Here is a 19,045-nt window from a genome sequence, read left to right on the forward strand (position 1 = left end):
GCCTAGTAAGATATGAATGACTTGCTGAAGCTCCCATTTTGAAGTGGCAAAGCTGGGACTAGAACCTAGATTTCTTCAGCCCCTAAATTAATTGCTCTTTCCACTATACTGCAGTGTTTCTATTAAGTATAATATATTTTTAGTGCCTTTTCAATGAAATTACCTTCTTTAAAAAACAGTAAGATGATTTGCATCTGCATGCAGACCAACAGGAAAAGAGTATACAACTCTGAACAATGCTAGAAATTCATGTGGCATTAAATGTTTTCTCTAGCTATTCAGTAGTTCATACATGTTTTTATTATATCAAAGGACATGTCATTTATAATATTAAAACTTAGAGTTATTTTTAGCAAAAGACTTTCTTTTAAAATTTTTCTCATATCCTTATACTTATAAAACAAATGTACTTGTGTCTTATTGATTAGAATATATTTATTCTAGCCATATGAATTAAATACTTAATTATATAGTATCCATAAGTTCTCAGGAATGCTCTACTGATAAAATGATTTATTGTTATAATGAGATTTTCCATTTCATGATATTTGTAACCTTGTATAGACCTTATTGTAATTTTATGATATCTTGAAGTCATTAGAAATACAAGTTGTAGTACAGATACATGTTTAAATTCTGTGAAGTATTAGGTTGCAAGCAGAGATTTTGGTTCTTGAACTCTTGTTCTCCCTGTTAATAATGTCACTTACATTGGAAAGTACTGAAATATAGTTTTTTACTTGAAGGGAAAATATCAACTTGCTACAGAAATAAAAGAAAAAGAAATAGAAGGATTGAAGGAAACATTAAAGGCATTACAGGTAAAGTAACTTAGTATTGCTTGAAAAGTAATTTGGTATTTTAGCATTGTATCAGTAAAATGCTGTAAACATGTAGTGTAGCAAAGTGAAGCTGAAAAAAATTCATATATCATATATAATTTAGTACTTTTTCCTGAGAGCCTTGGATTTCAAATTAGTAGGATTTTTGCTTTATCTTTTATTTTAAAAGGAAATATTAACATAACTTTCATTATTTCTCACAGTAATATAATTAGATATATGTTATTTTTAGCACTTTATAGATGACAAAAGCAAGTTAGGCCTATATATTATAACTGATTTATCTATGGTCCTTAAAAATTAACATAAAATAGCATTTATTGTTATTATTATTTGCTAAGTACTATGCTTATTTTCTACAAATACAAAGATGAAGGAAACATCACTTTGCCTTTAAGTCATTCAGTCTCATACAGAGGTATGAGGTATACAACAGATGATGAATCATTCAATACATATTTATGAAGGTCTACTATGTGCCAAACCCTGCTCTAAGCACTGGGAATACAGCTGTGAGTAAAAGGGTCAAAAACCTCTGCCCTTGTGGAGTTTACATTCTAATGGGGAAGACAAACAATAAAAAGAGATAAAAAGTAAAATAGAGATTGTTGGGGGAAAAGATATTCACATGATTTCAGAGTATCACCCTATAGATAATATTAATTACAAAGAGCAAAGTAATTTTTTTACAGTGGAAGGATCTTGATGGTTACTACCTGAATCAGGTAATTCACACTGTAGTGTGGATTTATTTAAGCAGTTGACAAGCTTTCTTCCTTTAGTCTGATTACAGTAGTACAAGGATTCCTTTTCTCCACATCTTTACTAGCACTTTTTATCTCTTGTCTTTTTGATCACAGCCATTCTGATAGGTGCGAGGTGATCTCATTGTGAGTTTGATTTGCATTTCCCTGATTATTAGTGATGTTGAGCATGTTTTCATATACCTGTTCATCATTTGTATGTCTTTCTTTGAGAAATGTCTGTTTAGGTCCTCAGCTCATTTTTTAATTGGGTTATTTGGAGTTTTCTGCTATTGAGTGTGTATATGACTTCCTGCTACATTTTGGATATTAACTCCTACTCAGATACATGGTTTGCAAATGTTTCTCCCATTACATAGGTTGTCTTTTCACTCAGTTGCTTATTTCCTTTGCTGTGTAGAAGCTTTTTAGTTTCATGCAGTCCCACTTGTCTATTTTTGGTTTTGTTGCCTGTGCTTTTGGTGTCATGTCTAAAAAATCATTGCCTAATGTTGAGAAGCTCTTTTCCTAAATTTCCTTCTAGTAGTTTTATGGTTTCAGGAGTTATGTTTAAGTCTTTTTTTTTTTTTTTTTTTTTTTGTGGTACGCGAGCCTCTCACTGTTGTGGCCTCTCCTGTTGCAGAGCACAGGCTCCAGACGTGCAGGCTCAGCAGCCATGGCTCACGGGCCCAGCTACTCCGTGGCATGTGGGATCTTCCTGGACCAGGGCACGAGCCCGTGTCCCCTGCATCGGCAGGCGGACTCTGAACCACTGCGCCACCAGGGAAGCCTTATGTTTAAGTCTTTAATCCATTTTGAGTTTTTTGTTTATGGTATGAAATTTTGTATATTGCATTAGGTAAGGGTCCAGTTTCATTGTTCTGCATGTGGATATTCAGTTTTTCCAACACCATTTATTGAACACTATCCTTTCTCCATTATGTGTTCTTGGTGTCCTTGTCGAAGATCAGTTGGCTACAGATATGTGGGTTTATTTCTGGGCTCTCTATTCTGTTCCATTGGTCGATATATCTCATGTTGGTTTTGGTTTTGCTTTCGTTTTGTTTCTTGTCAGTACCATGCTGCTTTGATTGCTGTAGCTTTGAAATATATTTTGGAATCAGGAAGTATAATGTCTTCAGTTTTGTTCATCTTGCTCAGATTGCTTTGGCCATTCAGGGTCTTTCGCGATTCTATATAAATTTTAGGATTGTTTCTTCTATTTCTGTAGAGACTGGCATTGTGATTTTGATAGGGATTGCACTGAATCTGTAGATCACTTTGGGTAATACAGACAATATTTAATTTTCCATCCATGAACACAGTATGCCTTTACATTTATCCGTGCCTTTTAAATTTCTTTTATCAATGTTTTATAATATTCAGTGTACAGACCTTAGCCACTCTGCTTAAATTTGTTACTAAATATTTTATTCATTTTGTTGCTATTGTGATTATTTTCTTAATTTTCTTTCCAAATAGTTTGTTGTTTGTGTATAGAAATGTGGCTGATTTTTGTATGCTGATTTTGTATTCTCAATTTTACTGAATTCATTTATTAGTTCTAACAGTTTTTTTGTTGTCTTTAAGGTTTTCTATATGTATGATTATGTTACCTTCAAATAGAGATAATCTTACTTATTCCTTTGTGATTTGGATGCCTTTTATTTCTTTTTCTTTTCTCATTGCTCTGGCTAGGACTTCCAGTATTCTGTTGAATAGAAGTGGTGAGAATAGGCACTCTTGCCTTATACTGGTTTGATTATGATGATCACTGTGGGTTTTTTATAAATGGCCTTTATTGTGCTGAGGTAAATTTCTTATATACCTATTTTGTTGAGAGTTTTTATCATGAATGGATGTTGAATTTTGTCAAATGCTTTTTCTACATCTATTGAGACGAACATGTGGTTTTTTTTCTTTCATTCTATTAGTGTGGTGTATCACATTGATTTATTTGCATATGTTGGACCATCCTTTTAACCCAGGGATTAAATCTCACTTGGTAATGGTGTATGATCCTTTCAATATGCTCTCGAATTTTGTTTGCTAGAATTTTATTGAAGATTTTTGCATCTATGTTCATCACAGATACTGGCCTGTAGTTTTCTTTTCTTGTGTCTTTGTCTGGTTTTGTCGTCAGAATGATGATGGTCTCATAAAATGAGTTTGGAAATGTTCCCTGTTCCGTGTTTTGGGAGAATTTAAGAAGGATTTGTATGAAATCTTCTTCAAATGTTTGGTAGAGTTCTTCCATGAAGCCATCTAGTCCTGGGCTTTTCTTTGTTGGGAGGTTTTAAATTATCGATTCAATATCCTCATTTGCTATTGGTATGTTCAGTTTTTCTAGTTCATCGATCTTCAGTTTTGGTAGGTTGTATGTTTCTAGGAATTTATCCATTTCTTTTTTTTTTTTTTTTTTTTGCGGTACGCGGGCCTCTCACTGTTGTGGCCTCTCCTGTTGCGGAGCACAGGTGGCTCCGGACGCGCAGGCTCAGCAACCATGGCCCATGGGCATGTGGGATCTTCCCGGACCGGGGCACAAACCCGTGTCCCCTGCATCGGCAGGCGGACTCTCAACCACTACGCCACCAGGGAAGCCCTCTATTTCTTTTAATGGGAGAATTTGTTGGCATATAATTGTTCATAATAGTCTCTTACGATCCTTTTTATTTCTGAGGTATCCATTGTAATGTCTCCTTTCATTTCTAATTTTGTTTATTTGATTCTTCTGTCATTTTCTTAGTCTAGCTAACAGTTTGTCAATTTTGCTTATTCTTCCAAAAAACCAACTCTTAATTCCGTTGTTTTTTTTTCAATTGTTTTTGTATTTGCTATTTGATTTATTTCTGTTCCAATCTCTATTATTTTCTTCCTTCTGCTGATTTTGGCCTAGTTCTTCTTTTTCTAGTTGTTTGAGATGTAAAGATAAGTTGTTTATTTGAGGTTTTCTTTTTAATGTAGGTGTTTATCATTATGAAATCTCCTGTTAGTATTGTTTTTGGTGCATCCCATAAGTATTGATATGTTGTGTTATTGTTTTTGTTTTGTCTTGAGATACTTTTAAAATTCTCCTTTTTTTTTTAACATAACGAATGTTCAAGAGTATGTTGTTTAGTTTCCATGTATTTGTGAATTTTCCTGTTTTCTTACTGTTAATTTCTAATTTTATTCCACTGTGATCAGAAAAGATACTTGGAATGATTTTGATCTTCTCAAATTTAAGACTTTTTTGACGACCTGTCACATAGAAGGTGACTTTTCTGTGATACACCATATGGTAGACATATGATCTATCCTGGAGAATGTTCCATGTGTGCCTGAGAAGAATGTGTATTCTTCTTCTATTGAGTGAAAAGTTCTGTATATGTCTGTTAGGTCCATTTAACCTATAATGATGTTCACATCAACTGTTTCTTCATTGATTTTCTGTCTGGATATTCTATCCATTATGGAAAGTGAGGTACTGGAGTCTCCTACTGTCATTGTAGTTTTGTCAGTTTCTCTCTTCAGATCTGTTGATGTTTGCTTTGTATATTTAAGTGCTCTGATGTTGGGTACATATATACTTATTATATCTTCCTGTTGAATTGACTCTTTAGCATTATAGAATGACCTTCTTTGTCTCTAAAGACAGTTTTGACTTAAAGTCTATTTTATCTGATATAAGTTTAGCCACCCCTGCTTTCTTTTCGTTACTCTTTGGTATATCTGTTTCATCCTTTTACTTTCAGTCTACATGTGTCCTTAAATCTACAGTGAGTCTCTTACAGATGTATCACTGGATTTAAAAAAAATTTGTTTAGCCACTCTGTGCCTTTTTATTGGAGAGTTTAATCCATTTACATTTAAGTAATTATTGATAGGTGTGGAATCACTGTTGTCATTCTGTTGATTGTTTTCTGTTTTAGTTGTGTTGTACATCTCTTCCTCTCTTGTCTTCTTTTGTTACTTGATGTTTTTTATAGTGATTTTTAAAATTCTTCGCCCTTTATCTTTTGATGTTGTTCCATAAATCATATGGCCTTTCTTCACCCTCTTTCATTCTTTTTTCTTTTCACTGGATAATTTAAAATGATCTGTCTTTGAGTTCACTGGTTTATTTCTTTTGTTCCATTGAGTGTGCTGTTGAAGCTATTACATTTTTCATTTCATTCATTGTGTTCTTCAGCTCTAGAATTTTTTTGGTTCTTTCCTTATGACTTCTGTCTCTTTATTGAACTTCTCATTTTATTCATGTGATATTTTCCTGATTTTTTTGAGTTATCTATCTGTGTTATCTTGTAGTTTGCTGAGCTTCTTTAAAACAGTTATTTTGAATTCTTTGTCAGGTAGTTCATAGATCTCCAGTTTTCTGGGGACAGTTACTGGAAATTTGTAGTATTCCTTTGATGGTGTCATGTTTCCTTGATTTTTTGTGTTCCTTGTAGCCCTTTGTTGGTGTTTGTGCATTGAAGGAGCAGTGACCTCTTTCAGAGTTTTTGGACTAGCTCTGGTGGGTATAAACCTTGACCTACTGGTGGATGTGAGGATGCTGGCTGGGTGGCATATGTGGTGGTGCCAGGTGTAGTGCTGGGTCTAGCAGCTCTGGCTTGGTTGGGGAGCAGTGATGCTTCTTGTTCCAAGAAAGGGCACAGTGGCCTGGGCTCTAGGCAGCTCCATCAGCTCAGGTAGGTGTAGACATTAGCAAAGACTGTCAGTGTCCTTGGAGGTGAAAGCTGCTGGCGTCCATGGTAGTGATGAGGGCTGTTGAGGTCCTTGGTGGTGAAGGCTACTGGTGTCTTCCTGCTCTCCTTTTCTCCCATTTGGGGGGAGTTGTTGCTGAGGGCATTTCTTTTGGCGCCAAGCTGTATGAACCTAGACAATTGAATGACACAGGTGAAATGCTTCCTATATTTTTCTATTCAGACATCCCTGTTTTTTTGTGCTCTACTGGGTTGCTGCAGCTTCTTAATAGTACTCCAGAGCTCTTCCAGAACTATTTTCATTTTTAGGTACTTGTTAAATCATGTGGGGGTGTGGGAAGGCTGGGACCTCCTGGTCTACCATCTTTCTGATGTCACTCCCATGAATTCTTTATATTTCTCTGAAATAAGCCCTTTTTGTTTGTGTTCTGGATTTCAGATTGTTTCTTCAGTTTGTCATTTGTATTTTGATTTTGTTTGTTTGGCTTTTTGTTTAACATTTGCTATAAATTATTTATTTTTCCTTTACGGCTTTTGGAGATTGTCATGGTTAGAAAGGCATTCACAACTACAAAGTTATAAAAAGGATTTGCCAATGTTTTCTTTTATTACATCTAAGTACTCAAATTTTACATTAGATCTTTGATCATTTGAAGTTTATCTTTGTAACAGTATGAGATATGGATCTAAGTCTATATTTTTTCAGGTTGTTATTCAGTTGTCTTAACACTATTTAGATTCTCCTCATTTGAGATATTAAGCAATTTTTATTTTGGATTTCATTTGTTACTTTGATGTAACAAAGTGAATAAAAATTAAGTACAACAAAATGTCAATGAGTTCCAAGAAGAATGTTTTTAATAAAAAGAAGGGCATGGATTCCATGCCTCAATTTGGATGAATTAGAGGCTGGAAGATATTAGTGATATAGTAAAGACTCCTTATATCTTGTTTCTTCAACAACAACAGCAACAAAGCAGTAAGTGATTAGAAACTCCAGAGAAAACAGATTACTGTATAACTAAGGCATAAAGTAAATTAAAATTTGGGATGGTTTTGAGCAATTGATGGGTTAAAACAAGAGAAGATATTTAGGTCCTGACCCTAGTAAAATCATCCTTCATGTAGCACATTGGACCTATACAAAGGAAATGTGGTATTAACACCCTGTTGGGCTTGGCATTAAACTATCTATATTGATTGTAATAACATAAACACTGTTGACTTCCAGTTTTTAGAATTAACCTATAAGCAAAGCATGGGAGACTTAATTATGGTTACAGAACAAAACTTAAATGTTACTAACCTTGTTGATGAAAAAGTAAAGGTGCAGTGAGATGAAGTTGATGGTGATATCCAGAAATATTCTTTAAAGTTGATGGAAAAGAAATAGAGGTTTAAGGCTACTATTTAAAGTTTATGTAGTTATACAGTTTAGTGATTCTTATCATACCTCAGATATCCAGTTTAAAATGACCCCAGTAGGTAAACTTTTTTTTATTATTTAAATTAAAAAGTTGTTCTTATAATTGAGTATACCGAAATTACCATTATAGCTATTATAGAAGACTCTAATGTGTTTTCTTACAGTATCTTGAACTAGGCATAACTTACCTCTTATTTCTGAATAAATCTTGAAAAAGTGTTACTTTTTTTTTCTACTAAAATGTTGTCAATAAAGAAATATGCCAATTTTGTTATAAGTGCTTTGTTATTTTAGCACTTTTTCTTAAATTATTTCATTTGATACCACTCATGCATGTTTAATTATCTGGATAATGTAATGAGTATTTTCAAATCAAAAGAAATTTCTTCATATGGCTGACCCTCTGTGCAAGAGCTGTAAGGATTTGTTTTGCCTTGTTCAGCCTGTGACATAGTACAGGTGATGTATATATTACTTTATGGCTGGATGAACATGATATATAAACAGTGTAGAACAATGAAGATACTTCTGGTGTTTCCCCTCCAAGTTAAAGAAAAAAATTTCCTCTTTAATTATGGATCTGATATAAATCCATTAGGCAAAGAAAGTTCACAGCCTCTTAACCATCATGTAGCAACTTCCCTCCCTCCTTTACTTAGGTTGCTACTTTTTTTCCTTTCATGAGGTTGTGCCTACCATGTGCAGGAATAAGAAATCAGATAATGCCTTTTCTTGAAAAGCTCATAGCCAAGCCACTCTACCTACTGAATTCTAAAATGAAACAAACAGACACAAAACCACAACACACCAAAAGCTGAATTATTTTTCTTTTAATGGATTCTTTGAATGTGTTTAACTTCTATCTAAAATGGTACCTTGTTACTTGATTTTAAAAGGATTAGTTAGGGCTTCCCTGGTGGCGCAGTGGTTAAGAATCTGCCTGCCAGTGCAGGGGACACGGGTTTGTGCCCTGGTCCGGGAAGATCCCACATGCCGTGGAGCAACTAAGCCCGTGCGTCACAACTACTGAGCTTGCGCTGTAGAGCCTGCGAGCCACAGCTACTGAAGCTCGCACGCCTAGAGCCCGTGCTCTGCAACAAGAGAAGCCACCACAATGAGAAGCCCGCACATCACAAGGAAGAGTAGCCCCCGCTCACCACAACTAGAGAAAGCCCGCATGCAGCAGCAAAGACCCAACACAGCCAAAAATAAATAAAATTTTAAAAATATATACATATTAAAAACTAATAATAAAGGGATTAGTTAGAGCAGGGCAACCTGCTTATATCTTAGTTACCTGACAAATTAAACTTTGTTTATGTAAACAGTATGCCTAAGGGCTAAATTTTGCTGAGCGTCCTGTAGATTTTAAATAAATTATTTCTGCTTATTAAAGCCTTACTATTATACATGATCCTGTGGTAAGTCTTTGTCTTCTTGAACCTCGATTTTCCTTTAGGTAAAATGAGGAAATTGAAATACATCAGCATTTCCCAAACAAGACCATTTTGTGAAGCAATAACGTATTATATTCTCTACTTCACTTAATTTTTTTTTTGCGGTACGTGGGCCTCTCACTGTTGTGGCCTCTCCCGTTGCGGAGCACAGGCTCCAGACGTGCAAGCTCAGCAACCATGGCCCACGGGCATGTGGGATCTTCCCGGACCGGGGCACGAACCCGTGTCCCCTGCATCGGCAGGCGGACTCTCAACCACTGCGCCACCAGGGAAGCCCCTACTTCACTTCATTTTAAACTTACTGAATTTATAAATTAAGACATTAATTCCTCTCACAGAACTGAAGGCATATTTAATACATAATGTGTTATTTCTACTATTGAATCTTTATCTTATTAGGCCTTACCTAACCACAGTGATACAAGGGAACTAAATTCCTAGAGCTTTGACTGTGCCCATTTATCCACAAGGAATTCTTAGATATTTGGAAATTTTGTAGTTTGGAGAATCATAAACTTACAGAGATGTTAGAAATACATTACAGAGAACTATTTTCCTGGATGATTTAAAAGTAATACGCCAGGGACTTCCCTGGTGGTCCAGTGGCTAAGACTCTGTGCTCCCAATGTAGGAGGCCTGGGTTTGATCCCTCGTCAGGGAACTAGATCCCACATGCAGCAACTAAGACTTCACATGCTGCAACTAAAAGATCCCACATGCTGCAGTGAAGATCCCACATGCCACAACTAAGACCCGACGCAGCCAAATAAACAAATAAATATTTTTTAAAAAATAAAATAAAATAAAAGTAATATGCCAATCTGATGCCCTGTCACCCCAAATACTGTAATATCTCTCCTATAATCAAGGACATTGTCCTACAAAACCATAACACAACCATAAAATCAGGACGTTAACACTGATATATAATTGTAAATTAATTCTCATGCCCCATTTAGGTTTCACCAATTGTCCTAGCAAAAGGATCCAGTTTAGAATCTTCTGTTGCATTTAGTTGTCATGTCTCTTTGATCTCTTTCAGTCTGGAACAGTTCCCCAGTCTTTGTATGATTTTAATGCCTTTGAAACTCTTGAAGATCACAGTTTAGTTATTTTGTAGAATGTCCCTCAATTTCTGTTTGTTTTTTTTTTTAATTGAAAAATAGTTGATTTACACAGTTGTGCCAATCTCCCTCAGTTTCCGTTTGGATATTTCCTCATGAATAGAGATAGTTTATGCATTTTTGGCAAGAATATTACAGAAATAAGGCCTTATTCCTATAATTGAATTCTATCAGATAGCTGATGATTTCAGTTTGTCTTATTATTGGTGATGTTCACTTTGAACATTTGATTTAGGTGGTATCTGACAAGTTTCTCCACTGGAAAGTTACTCTTTTCCCCTTTCTAATCAGAGTATTTTATAAGCAGGTACTTTGAATAGAAATGTTCTGTTTCTCTCCAAACATTTAATATATTCATTTATTTATATCAGTTTAGAACCGTAGTTTCTTATTTTATTCAATGGATAAAAATCTGTGACTATCATTATTTATTTTGATCCTCACATGATCATTAGTTTGGCCAGTAGGAGTCCATTCAGACTGATTTTTTAGTCTTTTGGACATGACTTTATCATTCTTTCAGCATTTTCCTGCTCTCAGGTAAAAACAAAATGTTCCAGGATCACCTTGTAGTTTATGTAACCTTGCCCTGGAATACAGCATTTCTTCACATTGCCTTGGTTCCTTTTAGTGGAAAATGGAATGTAGTCACCCAGATCTGGGCATTGTTACACTCACTGCTATTGGGGTGTCATTGGTCTCAGACCTTCTTAGTAGACAGAGCTAGGGAATCTATGTATGTATTTATATACACACAAATATATAAACACACATTTATAATTATGTTTGTTTCTCTATCAATCTATATATGTCAAAAACCATGAATTCACATTACTTCCATTTCCAATCCAAAACCATAAGGTTAATTTTAATTTATTTCCCTTCCATATTTATATATTTCTTTACTGTTACAGCAAGAAATATGACTTTCTTTATTCTTAATATATTTACTTATTTGATAAATTACCCTGTATGTGATCAGGCCTCCATTCTGCTACTCCTTCCTAATGTGGATGCCCTCTTCTCCCTGCTTCAACTCTGATACCTGGGTTGCCCTTTTTCAGCACTGCCTACTAAGCACCCTACTCAGCTTTTGACTCCCCATTCAGTCCTGATACCCTGTTCTGGAATGCTGCCACCACTACCCCTTCACCTCTTCCCCACCTAATGAACTTGGGACTGAGTTGTTCAGGAAGGTGAGGGGTTAAATATTTTTAGCACAGTACTTAAAGGACTTTATTCCCAAGTAACATAAATCCCATTAATTTAATGGGAAAATAGATTTGCTCTAAACAAATGTACTTTACAGTAAACTTTTCATAAAATTTTCCAAAAAGTGAAGGATAGCTATAACTAGGAAAACATTTGTGCTTTATCTTTCAAATTGCTTTCTGTTGTTAATACACTAATTAGTGTTAGTATAGTTTTGTTCCAGTATTAGAAAGCTGCCTATACCTGATATTATAAACCAGTTTTATGTGATTTCAGAATGAATAATCATTATATAGAACATCTGTAAAAAGATTTCATGTCAATCTAGTTATGTTACTTTCAAATTTGACTTATTTGACATAGGAATGCAGCTACATGGTAGTTTTTTAAGTTGGAAAGTGCTCTAGAGGTGTTGATAAAATAGAGCTGTGAATCATGGTTCAGAAAGAATAAAATGCAGAGATATTGATGTTTGAAGAACAGTGACCTGAAAGAATTTGGTAAATTTGCTCTATGTTTATCAGTTTTATCTTTGGCTAATGGTAGCTGTATTAGTGAAGGTTCACCAGCGAAACAGAACCTGTATATATAGAGAGAGAAAGAAAGAAAGAGGGTGATTGATTGATTATGAAGAATTGGCTCACACAATCACACAATTATGGAGACAGAGAAGTGCCATGATCTGTTGTCTGCAAGCTGGAGATTCTGGAAAGCTGGAGGTATGATTCCAGTCTGAGTCCCAAGGCCAGTCTTTTTTTTTTTCCTCTTATTTTTCTAGATGACCTCTACCTTTTTACTTTGCTTTTGTCTGTATGCCTTAAAAATACTCTGATCTCATCTAGTCTCATTTCTTTAAAATGGGGTCCACATGCAGAGGGCTTCCAAATGTATATCTCCAGCCCCAACTCCAGCCTGGATTGACTATTGGATGTCTAAAGGACATCTCAAACTTGACGTGTCCAAAACTTAGTTCCTAAAATCTCGCCCTGAAAGCTAACTAACTTATTTGTCTTTTCTGTTTTTGTTAATTACAACTCCCTTCTGCCTGTTGCAGATTTTTTTCAGCTTTTCCCTCAGAGTATATCCAGAATCTGACCACTTCTCACTACATCTACTACTAACACCCTAGTCCTCTTTCATCATCCTCTTTCATCTCAATTGCAGTAGTTATATGAAATGTTCTTCCTGCTTCCACTTCTGTTCTCCTTCAGTTTTAATATAACAGTCAGAGTGACCCTTTCAAGGAGTAAGTGAGGCTCTGTCACATTTGTGCTTGGGTCTCTTCCGTGGCTTCCTGTCTCATTCAGAGTAAACCATTATTATGTACCCCAAGACCTACAGTGATTTGGCCCTACCGCCTCTCCTACTCTTCTGTGAACTCATCTTTTGCTGTTCTTCCCCTTGCTTACTAAATCTTCCAGCCACATTGGCTTCTTTGCTGTTCTTTGAACACACAAGACATTTGCCCACCTTAGGGGCTTTGCACTTGCTGGAATACTCTTCCTTACTTTCTGTTGAGTCTTACTCAAAAGTTGCCCTCTCAGAAAGGACTTTCCTGGCCATCCTGTGTAATCCCCTTCCCTGATTTATTATTTTTCCTTAGCACTTATCAATATCTAATAGAGCTATATATTTTAACTTATTTATATTGCTAATTATCTACATTCCCCAGAATTTAAGCTGGACAGGATTTTTTGGTCCAATACTATACCCCCAATGTCTACATTAGTGCTTTACTTATAGTAAGCATTCAGTATTTGTTGAAGAAATGAATCACATATAACTCATTCCACCAAAATGAAATAAAATTATTAGTTCAAGGCAGTATGCTAAAAATTTATTTCACAGGAAATGTGAAGTAATTTAAAGAACTTTTGCTTAAATTTTAGCAAATATTAGGTGAGTTTAAGTAAATAAGCACTCATACATGGCTAGTTGGAGTTTAACTTGGTCCACCATTCTGGAGGACTATGTGTGTAATAACAATTGTTAAGTCTATAAAAATGAACAAATCTTAGGAGTCCTGCTTCTTGGAATTTATTCTGCTAAAATGAATAACTACAGAGTTTTCTTGGTACAGCATGTTTATTTCAGAATTCTTTCACAGAACTGAAAACTCGGTAAATCTACAAAAATGAGAGTGATTTGATAAACTATGGTATAAAGTTAAACAGTGGAATACTGTGTAGCCATTAAAAACTTGTGTTGTAGATTAATTTGTAATATAAAAGTGTTTGCTATATATTAAGTAAAAATAGGTTACAAAATAGTACATGTATTATTTTTCTACCCCCTACTGACTCTCTTTTAAAGTATAAATACATAGAAAAATATCTGGAAGTACCACGGTATTAATGATTGTTATTTCTGGGTTGTGAGATGGTTTAAGACAATGTTTTTCCCCTATGCTTATCTATTTTATCAAAATTTTTTCAACGAAGAGCTAATATTAAGTAGCAGACTCTCCTAGAGTTTTCTTGCTGTCCTTCTTGCTTTATTTTTCTTCATAGTAGTTGTCACTCTGTAACTTCTTTACTTTTTACTTATATTTAATTGTCTGTCTACCACCACCCCCACTAGACAGAAAGCTTGTTACGGGGCAGGGACTTTGTTCATTGTTGTATCCCAGGATCCTAGGAAAATGGCTGGCATATAGTAGGTGCTCCATAAATATGTGTTGAATAAATAAATAAATGTATTGCTTTTGTTATAAAGAATAAAGTTATGGTAAGTAACATTTTGAAAAAGTGTCACTGGAAAAAATTGCATATAAGATACACGTCACATTATATAACATATAATTTTAATATCAGAAGGAATTTATAACAAATAACTAAAAAGTTTTCATGAGATTTTTTTTCCCCTTATTGTTTTCAAGGTTTCTAAATATTCTTTACAGAAGAAAGTGAGTGAAATGGTAAGGAAATTTCAAAATATACACCCACCCCAGATTAGTGCATAATGTGCACAGTATTTTTGTCAATATTAATGTGACATTTATTGTAAAAAAATGTTGAAACTGGATATTAATATCCCCTTTAAAGGACTGAATTACAATTTCAGATATAGCTTAAATGAATTTATTTTACAAATTTATTTCCAGGTAGTGTTTACATGTTATAAAATAAATTTAACACAGTTCCCAAATTATTGGTAGAGGTCTTATATGAAAATTGAACAACAAAGAAGTGAAAACAACAGAATTCTGAAACCCCTTACTTTAATGATATCTTTTCTAGGTATTTGTGTAAACACATAGTTATTACTTTTAGCCTGAAAATTTGAAATAATATGAAGTAGCATTTGAATACTACACTTGGAATATGGTACTCATCCCTTATCATTCAACAAGTGTTAATTTGTTGTGCATTCCTCTTCTGCAGTATATTAAAATTAATATTTACATTTTTACAGCATAACATTTTATGAAATATTTACTTTGATATTCTATCTTTCTATCCCTGTTCGATTCAGAAGAATTTTTTTCTCTGTATTTTTGATTGAGCAAAATTCTCCCATATCCACTTATATCTTTAGAGGGCTTCTTGGGTGGGTTTATGCTATTTCGTTCTTCCTTCTTTGGAGCAGACTGTAAGGCAAGTAAAAATAATTTTTGAGTAAGGTTTATGTATTATATCTATGAGAAGTAAGAAATGAGAGATCATTCCTTATGACGTTAAATACAAAAATATAAAGTAAGTATTTTGCTTCTTGAAATGTTTTGGTGTGTTAGAAAATAAAAGAGCCATAGAAAGATTGCTAAGCTTGATTGAATAAAAGATGTGAAAATTCTGTCACTGTTCAACTGGAAAGACTACAGATAATATTGTCAGACTATTTTAAACTATGATTTTAATTAAGGAGCTGAAAAACTAGATTCTGGTTTAGCTTTAAGTACCATGACATTTGTACTGAAAGTCATCTTCAACGCTACAGTGGTTTTACACAAAATATAGTGAAATTGAATAATGTACCCTCTGACCTGGGAGATAAGGCTACAAGTTAAAGATCAAAGGCAACATAAAATGTGTTTTATTTTATTCCACTTTAAAATTTCATCAAACAGATACTTATAATCTTAAAAAAACATGGAAACATGCAATATACTTTTGATAGTTTTTGGTCACTTTTGAACATTTTGTTAATGTGAATTTAAGACTCTTAAGAACCTACTAAAATTTGAATTATAGTTATATTTTTTCTGACAGTTCAAAGCATTAAATAAATCACTTTACATTAAAATAATTTTATATATTGATAGATATACAATATTTCATGCCAATTTTGGCAGAATATTATGTATATTTTAGATGATGGATTTAAAAGTTAAAAATAAACCTTTTTCTAAACATTCTTACATTATTCTTTTTACATTATTCTTATATAATTCAGGTGACCTTTTCTTTATTCAAAGTACTAAACAGTATTCAGTAATCCAGTTAATTTTATTCAAATCAGCACATTATCCTTTTATATTGATATTATTTGACTATGTGCAAGACATGAAACAAGATGGTCACTTGTGCCAAGGCAGGACTTTGGGGAGCAATTGATAAGTGTCCCAAAAGAAATAATTTTAAAAATAGTATTAAGACACTTTTAAACAAGTTCATGATTTCCTATAGGCAAGCTCTTAACTACTAGTAAATTTCTGTCTTGTGGGAATTCAATAAGGTGATTTTCATGTAGAGGTGGTATGTCTCTAGATAAATTAACACAATTATGAATGGAAAGATTCATCTAGCTCTAAAAGTACCCAAATTTTCTCTTGAACAAATGATCACATTGATCATTACCAATAAAACAAATGCAACTAAATATGATAAAAATAAACTATAGAACATCAAATTAATTGATTTGGTCATTGATGAAAATCTTTCCTGCTTTGTTCCCATAATTACTGTATAGGTGACTATGTTGTGTAACTGAGTTGCCAATAGAGCTTAATGAACAAAATAAAAATTTATCCAACCATCTCTTATAGTTTCTTTTTTGTATATCACTTTCCTTTAAAGAAAAGACTTATAAGAATAATTTATTTTGTCTTTATTAAATTAAAACAATTTTTCAGTATTGAAGGTTTTGATGAGATTTGCAATTACCACATATTTTCTTTCAGAGTAGAATATTTTTAGACTAAAGACTTGTCTGGAAGTAATCTTCATGATTATAATAATTATATACATCTGTACACATAAAATATGTAACTTTAGTTTTTTTAAGTAGTATATACCTAATGTTGTGACTAAAAAGGTGAAAGTATCAATATCCTAAGAAAGATGCCATGGGTTTTTAAAAAGTGAGTTTTATAATCCATTGATTTATTTTGGGTTTATATTGAAGAAATTAAAAGGTAAGTTGCAAAAATAGAAATGAGGAATATATGAAGTTTGTTTTGGGGTTTTGAATCTTTTTCTCTACAATTTACTTATAACAAACTAATTGTTTTAAGGGAAATTAATTTTATCTCCAGAAGTTTTCAAATCAGTCTCTATAAGGAAATAAGAAATGAGGGAAATGAGCAGCTATGGCTTTTATTAGTAAGTATAGTTCTGAAAAGTTGGGTGTAAATGTTATTTTAAAATTATTCTTATTTTAAATGCCTTAAGAGGCTTTTAAGTAAACTTTTAGACCACACACACTTGTAATTATGCATGTGCTGTCTTTCTCTAATCTTGATTTTCAAAGATTAAAATTGTTTAAAATGAGGTACGTATGTATTTGGAAAACAGGCAATCCTGATATTATTTTCTCGTTGACAGTCTTTGCATTTAGTAGTAAAAGTGTATGAAAGAGAAAATAACTTGACCCAATTCAGACAGGTAAAAAGAACAAAAACACTACATACTTAGCCATTTCTTAGTCATTGCAATAAAATAATCTTTATTATGCTATAGTATGTAATGTTAAAGTTATAATAACACCATCAATTTAGTTGTATTATTCTTTATAATGTTCTTAGCTTTCTCAGGCAGGTGTTACCAATCTGCTTTTTGTTGTTGCTTCCCAAAGAATTTAAACTATTTGCTGACAGTCATGCAGTTAGTGGCAAGCTGCCCTCTTCATCTCATTATCAAAACTAAATCAGGGCAGCCAAGTAGGTTTATATGTGAACAGCCACATATAGGCCTGTATGAGCTAATGAGCTGTAGGTACCCATTGTGATTTAAACGTCTTTATAGCATTTATCATGGCCATTGTATAGACTAATGTATCTGAAAATCAGAATTGTATCATGCAAACAAATGAAACTGCATTTTAATTCAACTTTGGCTTCAATCAAAGGATGTTGGGATAGAGTATGTTACAAACTAATCTAATGTGTACAGAGCTCTATGTATGTAGAGAACACCTATGAACTCACTTTGATCTTTGCTGCATTTTTACTTCCCGGGATTAGTTAACCTTTGCAGACATTAACAGTATTAATGTGTATTAATATGTAGTAGATGGTATTCTCATAAAGGCTATCTAAAAATTGATTTGACTTGAAAAATTGAAAGAATTCATTGAATTGAAAAAAATGTCTTTAGACCAATTTTTAGTGAAATTGTATTCAGTTTCTACACATCTCCTGAAAGGAGTATAATTCTCTAGAGAATTAAGTGGTATTTGAGAGGAACAGAATATGGGTCATTATTGTTCATTGTTTAGTTATTGATAATAGTGACTACCCAGGTAAGCATAAGATCTCAGGAGTAAGTGCACTTGTCAACTTGTTTGAATTTATAACTGCTGCATGCTTAATTCAAATGACTAAGTAGTGAATTTGAAAAGCCCATAGAAGTGCATGAGAAAAATTTAACTCATCTTTCATAACCATTGCCAGTGTACTTACCACTTTGCTTAAAATTGTTTAAAAAAATCTTTGAAAAAGTTAAGATTTTCACCAGATTTGCCAAGTTAATATAGTTAGGTACAACTTAAAGTATGATGTGTGTTCCTTATTAATATTAGAGAGGGCTATTCTTAGTCCAAATAAAAATTAGGCTATTGAAGGCACTTTTATCATTTAAGGAATAGTAATAACAAAACATTATATTGTACTTGGTATGTGATAGGCTCTGTTCTTAGTGCTCTGTAGGCATTAATTTGTCTTATCTTCACAACAACCCTATGAGGGAGATACTGGTATAATCTCTATTTTAAAGACAGGGTAGATAATTTTCCTGAGGTCACACAGCAACTAAATTACAGAGGCAAGATTTAAACATAGGCAGAATAGCTTTTGACCACTCTACTATACTGCCTGTACTTTGGTGTTAAGCAGTACAAAATGGCTCTGGTTAACTTATGCAAAATGAAATTTAGTGGAGACACTTGCAATCAATCAGAGAGTCAAGAATAGTTTTGAAAATGAACAGGGACTAGGTTAATTCCGGGGTTTGAGAAGCAGGATGTAGGAACCCAGGACGGAGGAGGTCTCATATCAGTCTGGATAGGATCACTACTGAACTTCTTTAGCTTTATAGTCTTTTTTGCTCAAGATTCAAATTCCAAGAATGTAGAAATCAATTGGTTTATTTGGAGTAATATGCCCTATACTTGACTAGGGG

At 33.6% G+C, this 19,045-nt stretch overlaps 1 protein-coding gene across 1 annotated transcript in view; it reads left to right on the forward strand.

Annotated features, from left to right (window-relative positions):
* Positions 1–19,045, forward strand: part of CCDC73 (coiled-coil domain containing 73) — a 108,830-nt gene that overhangs the window by 31,922 nt on the left and 57,863 nt on the right. Inside the window, exons 6-7 of the mRNA XM_089915853.1 lie at positions 747–821; positions 14,368–14,406. Coding sequence (XP_089771979.1) covers positions 747–821; positions 14,368–14,406 — 114 coding nt within the window. The remainder of the gene's footprint in view (positions 1–746; positions 822–14,367; positions 14,407–19,045) is intronic.

This window comes from Delphinapterus leucas, chromosome 7, assembly GCF_059928025.1.
Source record: "Delphinapterus leucas isolate spDelLeu-1000000601 "Yukka" chromosome 7, BTC_Dleu_Yukka2, whole genome shotgun sequence".
NCBI classification, from domain to species: Eukaryota; Metazoa; Chordata; class Mammalia; order Artiodactyla; family Monodontidae; genus Delphinapterus; species Delphinapterus leucas.